General features: G+C 39.3%; 1 protein-coding gene across 1 annotated transcript; it reads left to right on the plus strand.

Annotated features, from left to right (window-relative positions):
* Positions 1-340: 340 nt before the first annotated feature.
* On the plus strand, positions 341-5,107 carry LOC121258372 (probable GTP diphosphokinase RSH2, chloroplastic). Its single transcript, XM_041159883.1, has 6 exons — positions 341-1,538; positions 1,634-1,819; positions 2,590-3,050; positions 3,620-3,778; positions 3,859-4,210; positions 4,637-5,107. The coding sequence occupies exons 1-6, from the start codon at positions 852-854 to the stop codon at positions 4,943-4,945; spliced, it is 2,154 nt and encodes a 717-aa protein (XP_041015817.1). The 5' UTR covers positions 341-851; the 3' UTR covers positions 4,946-5,107.
* Positions 5,108-6,227: the final 1,120 nt, after the last annotated feature.

Consider the following 6,227-nt stretch of genomic DNA (forward strand, 5'->3'; position numbering starts at 1 on the left):
TAATTATATTTAAAAATTTAAAAAAATTAAATTATTTATTATATTTTATATAAAAGTATATTCGTATATATTTTTTATTCCATTTAATTTATTAAACAATCATAACAAGTACAACATGTTCACTTGTACTCAAAAGGATGATTAGATAAACTCATGTCTATCCATTTGGGAATTTGAAAAATAAAAATAAAACCATTGTCGGAAGGAGCTAAAAAAAAAAAAAAACTATTCGAAAGCATATCTTCGGTTTTATTCAACGTTTTAGATGCGTCCCAAGGCCAATTGTGTAATTGCACATCTCGTTTCTCTAGCTTCGAAGCAATAACCTGCTAAAAACAGAGGAGAGAGGGATACCAATGAAAGAACAGAAAAAGAAATTTCCCCTCTCTCACTCTCTGCAATTCAGTCGTATTTGACTCTCTTTCTTCAAAATTACAGGGTTAGGTCTTGTGAGCCTCCTCAATTGGCTTTTCTGCTTGAAGCCTTGAACTCCAATTGTCGTTCGTTTTCTATAAATCAGTACATACAGCTCTATTTCTTCCCCTTTTGACTATAGCAAAATCTCTCATCTGTCACATGAATTTAATTTGCTTCCAAAAAAAATTATTATTCTTTGATTCCAGAACACTAGTCGGTATTCAGAGAAATTTCCCGGTTTTTCGGCATTTGTTTTGGGCGAAAAAAATCACTGGTTTTCTATTGGAGAAAATTCGATCTATATTTTCTTGGGTTTGACTGTAAATCAATTGGGTTTACAAATTCAGTTTGTATAAATTATCTTTCTTGATCTGAGACCCTGTTGAGGCTGTTGTGATCTCTGAGACCCGAAGCCGAAGCTAAAGTACAAGGCCATGCCGGTTCCAACCATAGCTCTATACGCGAGCCCACCGAGCAGCGTGTGCTCCGCACCGCATCCATGCCAGATCAACGCGCACGCGTCTTACGATTTCGAGTTGAGCAGTCGATCTTCCTCTTCGGCTTCATCCTCACCGTCAACTACGCACAAGCCCGTAATCGGCGGCCTGTCGTGCCTCTTTTCCTCGCCCTCTGTGCGGTCGTCTTCTAGCTTCTCGGGTGGTGGCTGCGGCGAGGAATTGAGTTCTAAGTGGCACGACAGAGGCGAAGAATTGAAGGAACTGAGCAACTCGTACTGCTATATGCCAATTAAGTTTGCTGGGTCGTATTTAAAGAAGGATTTGAGCCCAGTTTCGGTGTTTCAGGGTCCGGTTTCATGCGGTAGTAGTGTGGTAGGTTCGGCTAGAAGCCCCCCGACGAGTTTCCATAGTGGTTTGTTTAATGGGTTTGTAAGGAATGCTCTGGGTTCGTGCGTAGATTACGACTCACCGCATTTCGAGGTCCGTAGCGATGAATTTAACCTGGGTCTTGCGGAAGAACTGACATTCAATATAGAGATGGAGGGGAACTCTGAGCCATACGTCAAGGAATTGCTGTTGGGTGCCCAATTGAGGCATAAGATATTTCGCGAGGATTTTGTGGTTAAGGCTTTTTATGAAGCCGAGAAAGCTCACAGGGGGCAGGTACTTTTTGTTTTTTTGATTGGGTACTTGCGTTGTGTTTGCGGCTTGTTTTTGGTGGTTTGGGTCAGAGGTTTTACGAGTTGTTTTTGTTACAGATCCGTGCCAGCGGTGATCCGTATTTGCAGCATTGCGTAGAGACGGCAGTGCTGCTCGCGCTGATAGGTGCTAATTCAACGGTGGTTGCTGCGGGGCTTTTGCATGACACACTTGATGATTCTTTTATAAGCTATGACTATATTTGTGGAATGTTTGGAGCTGGGGTTGCCGATTTGGTCCGAGGGGTAAGACACTGAATTTTCGAAACATCCATTTGGTATTGAGTTTGAGTGTCAAAACAGAAACTTTCCATTTATTGCTTTAGAAAGACTTTTCTTTGCACAAGAACAGCATTCGTGGTTTCTTGCTTGCAAAGATCCAATATGTAGGGTGGACTCTTTTGATCCAGTTGATTAAGAAAGTTTTAAGAGGCTAACTTGAAAATCTGCGAGCCATGGTTTTCTTGATCGCTTATAGTTTTCCAAAATCTGCGTCGAACCATGTGCTGGGAGTGTCTTACATGCCGTATCCTGTTAAAGCAGAGCTAAAAATGTGAATGAGTTAAGAAGCATCATTATCGTGACACTTGGCTTAGGTTATATTACAAGAGAACGTGTATGTGCATCAATGGTTCCATTCTGGATGTTTATTAAATGTCGTGGATTTAAGCGTGGAATAATTGTTGCAGTCATATGATCACTTCTATTCAGCAAGAGTTAAAATATGTGATCAGTTTTATAAATATTGATTATCAGAGATTCCATTGGCCCTAATCCTCTCTCATGGTTGTTACTCAAAGAGCAGCCTTTAACATTGGTGATATACTAACTTTGTCAGTTTGGAGGATACTTATGGAACTGTTGACGTACTGTTAACAGTTCACATCAGTTTGTAGGATAGTTTGGAGACACATCAGCCCTAACCATCTCTGATGGAACTGTTAACTTTGTCAATTAGGCTATCGATATTTTGATCTTACACACTTTTGATATACTTCTTTGTGGTATTTGCTTAGGTGTCCAAGCTAAGTCACTTGAGCAAGCTTGCACGTGACAACAATACAGCAAGTAAAACAGTTGAGGCTGATCGCTTGCATACCATGTTCCTCGCGATGGCTGATGCCAGGGCTGTCCTCATTAAATTGGCAGATCGATTGCATAATATGATGACACTTGATGCATTGCCTCCGGCCAAGCAACAGAGGTTCGCTAAGGAGACCTTGGAGATTTTTGCACCCTTGGCTAATCGTTTAGGAATCTTTACTTGGAAGGAGCAGCTAGAAAATATGTGTTTTAAACATCTTAACCCTGACCAGTACAAAGAACTGTCTTCTAAGCTGGTTGACTCGTTTGATGAGGCAATGATCACTGCTGCTATAGGGAAATTAGAACGAGCTCTGGAGGTTAAAGCCATTTCTTACCATGATGTTTGTGGGCGGCATAAGAGCCTGTATAGCATTTACAGAAAAATGCTGAAGTATGCTCTCTCTCTCTCTCTCTCTCTCTCTCTCTCTCAAATGCCCAGCCCAACAGATAAAAACACATGATCTAATTTTAAGTCTGGAGATGGCTGTCCTAGCATGTTTTGCAGGACCTGTCTTCATTTTTGCGAGTAGAATTAACAAAAAGGGCAACGAGTTAACCTTATTTACTCTGATTCCCACTTGAAAAATTCAGTAATTGGTGATTGGCCAGAGTATGTAACAAGGCTGGGAATGGGACTCAAATTAAATTGCTCATGCTACATTGATTTAAATAAATGTCAAATTTTGTCAGATAAGAACTTCTAATACATTATGAATTAAAGAATCGGAGACTAACTAAATGTCAAAATGAGGTGGGGCTTCATTTTGTTAGATATGAAGGTAATTGCAGGCTTTGTACAACTTAAACTACGTCCCGGTCTGTCTGTGAAATTTACTTGAGAATTCTATTTGTGATATTATCATTCCATTTGTTATTCTATATATATATATATATATTCTTTTCTATTTTTTAACTGAAAAGTCAGTTTCATTACTCATGATACTGTTCTTTCCTTGGCAGAAAGAAGCTAACCATGGATGAAATTCATGATATTCATGGGTTACGGTTGATTGTTGACAATGAAGAAGACTGCCATAAAGCATTGAGAGTTGTTCACCAGTTATGGTCTGCGGTACCTGGAAAGCTTAAGGACTACATAAGTCGTCCAAAGTTTAATGGGTATGTAATAGCTTTGATGGCCTGCTCTAGTTTGTGTTGATCTTTTTTTTTTTTTCTAAGTTTGATCTCATAACTTACAGGTACCAATCTCTGCACACTGTGGTGATGGGTGAAGGGATGGTTCCACTCGAAGTTCAAATTCGGACAAGGGAGATGGATTTGCAGGCTGAATTTGGATTTGCAGCTCATTGGAGGTACAAAGAAGGTGACTGTAAATATTCTTCATTTGTGCTTCAGATGGTTGAGTGGGCTCGATGGATTGTCACCTGGCAGTGTGAGGCGATGAGTAAATATCGGTCATCCATTGCCTATGCTGATTCGACAAGGCCACCCTGCTCATTCCCTATACATTCTGATGATTGCCCGTTTTCATATAAGCCGCACTGTGGCCACGATGGGCCTGTGTTCGTGATCATGATTGAGAATGATAAGGTTTGTGTTTGAATTTTCACTTTTCAGCATCGGAATGCTTGATTTTCTTCTCTCCTTTGGTCCATGTTATGAACCTAGGATAAAGAGTAATAATAATTTGTGCGACCAGGTGGTTCCTTGTGAACAAGGCAATAGACTAGATTTGGTTTTGGTGCTATTCTTAGTGTTATCCAACTTGGCCCAAATTTGATTTAGTGGCTTGTTTTGTTTCGTGTCTATCAGTAGCCATATTGATCCTGTTGCTTTAGGGGAATATAATTGCTTTGTGCCACCATTGTAATGTCTTTCTTGTGAACGTAGAGAGCATTTTTTTTTTTTATAAATCATAGAAACAACTAGAAGAGCGTCATGCATAGTGGATGGATTGGGCGAATAGGCATTGACATTGACATTGACATTGACGTGCTTTTGGTTTGATTGTTGCAGATGTCGGTTCAGGAGTTTCCTGCGAACTCAACAATAAAGGATTTGTTGGAAAGTGCTGGACGAGGAAGCTCGAGATGGACCCTATATGGTTTCCCACTGAAGGAAGAATTGAGGCCAAGGCTGAACCATCAACCAGTGAGTGATCCCACGTGCAAGTTGAAGATGGGGGATGTGGTGGAGTTAACACCGGCCATACCCAACGAGTCTTTGACGGAGTACAGGGAGGAGATTCAGCGTATGTATAATGGTGGGCTGACTGTGTTTAGCACTGAGCTTGCTGCTAGCAGTATGGTTGGACCGAGAAGTTGACCACTGATTTGATTCTTCCTCTTCTTATTTACTACTCGGGTGGCTATTGGCAATTCTTGTATATAAAATCATGTGTTTGTACAGAAAAGCTGTATCGTTCTGTCTTTAATCACTGGGTTCAAGTAGGTGCTGAATGATATATCTTCTCTTCTGAACTTTTCACACGAGTTTACTACATCTTCTGTGTGCTGTACTGGAGTTCTTTCTTTACGATTGTGTTTGGGAAACAAACAAGATGCTTCTTGTTTGCTGCTCGCGACCTCAAATGGTCAGAGACTCGGATGAAGCTTGAGATGGTAGGAGAGTGATCTATTTTTTTTATCTAAAATTTATTTCCAATCACATGACTGACCATTGAAGTGACAGACGTATTAAAAGTATTTAAAATACAAAGGTAACTTCAATATTACAAAATTGAAGAGTCCACTCGCCCCGCGGCCCTCTCTCCTCGCCGACGACTCATACGGTCTACATTACTACTACTGTAAAGCTTTATAATTTTTTTAGTATTTCATCTTTGTTAGATTTCATTTCTTTGTTATTGTTAATTTCTTTAAGAAATTTTTTTAAAAGAGGAAATCCCAAAATGAGCTTATGTCAAAAGGAATTTCTCTATTTTTGCCCTTGTTTTGAGTCTCCCTTTTGGCATTTTGCCCTTGCAATGTATCTCTGTTTTTACCTTGCTTAGTAAAAATATTGTAGTTTGTGTTGTGTGTGAAGAGCAATGCTTACAATAAAAATATTGTGGTTTATTGATTTATGCCGAAATGAGCTTATTGGTTTACTGGTTTACAGTAAAATTTGTATATTTGGTGTTATTAAATCTCATATATTGTGTTTTTGCCATTGCTTACCGTTTTTGCTTCATGGAATTTATGCAAAAACACTACATTTAGGAAAGACGAGTAAACTAAACTTCAATTAGAGTCTTAGACCTGTGATGTTTACCATGTTACAAATTTGCTACTGTGTAATACTAATCAATGTTTTATTTCATAATGTACTTGACAACGTGTAACATTTATATTTTGTTTTATAAATTAGATGGATTCTTTGTCGTCTCCGATTGATGTTGATGCATCAAATCCAACCATTAACTTGGGAGATGATTTGAGGGAGGCCCAATCATCAAAACCTCCTAGTGCCCCTACTAGTACTACTTGTTCATTACCTAAGAAACGAAAAGAAAATGATCCATCAATTGTTTGGGACCATTTTACAAAGGTGGAGGATTGTCCTATAGATGATCTGAAGGCTAAATGTAATTATTGTGGCAAGACGT

This window comes from Juglans microcarpa x Juglans regia, chromosome 1D, assembly GCF_004785595.1.
Source record: "Juglans microcarpa x Juglans regia isolate MS1-56 chromosome 1D, Jm3101_v1.0, whole genome shotgun sequence".
Classification (NCBI taxonomy): domain Eukaryota; kingdom Viridiplantae; phylum Streptophyta; class Magnoliopsida; order Fagales; family Juglandaceae; genus Juglans; species Juglans microcarpa x Juglans regia.

Coding starts and splice junctions, on each gene's coding strand:
- LOC121258372 (XM_041159883.1), top strand. CDS start 852: ATGCCGGTTCCAACCATAGCTCTATACGCGAGCCCACCGAGCAGCGTG. Junction 1,820..2,589: donor TTGCCGATTTGGTCCGAGGG/GTAAGACACTGA, acceptor GTATTTGCTTAG/GTGTCCAAGCTAAGTCACTT. Junction 3,779..3,858: donor AGTCGTCCAAAGTTTAATGG/GTATGTAATAGC, acceptor CATAACTTACAG/GTACCAATCTCTGCACACTG.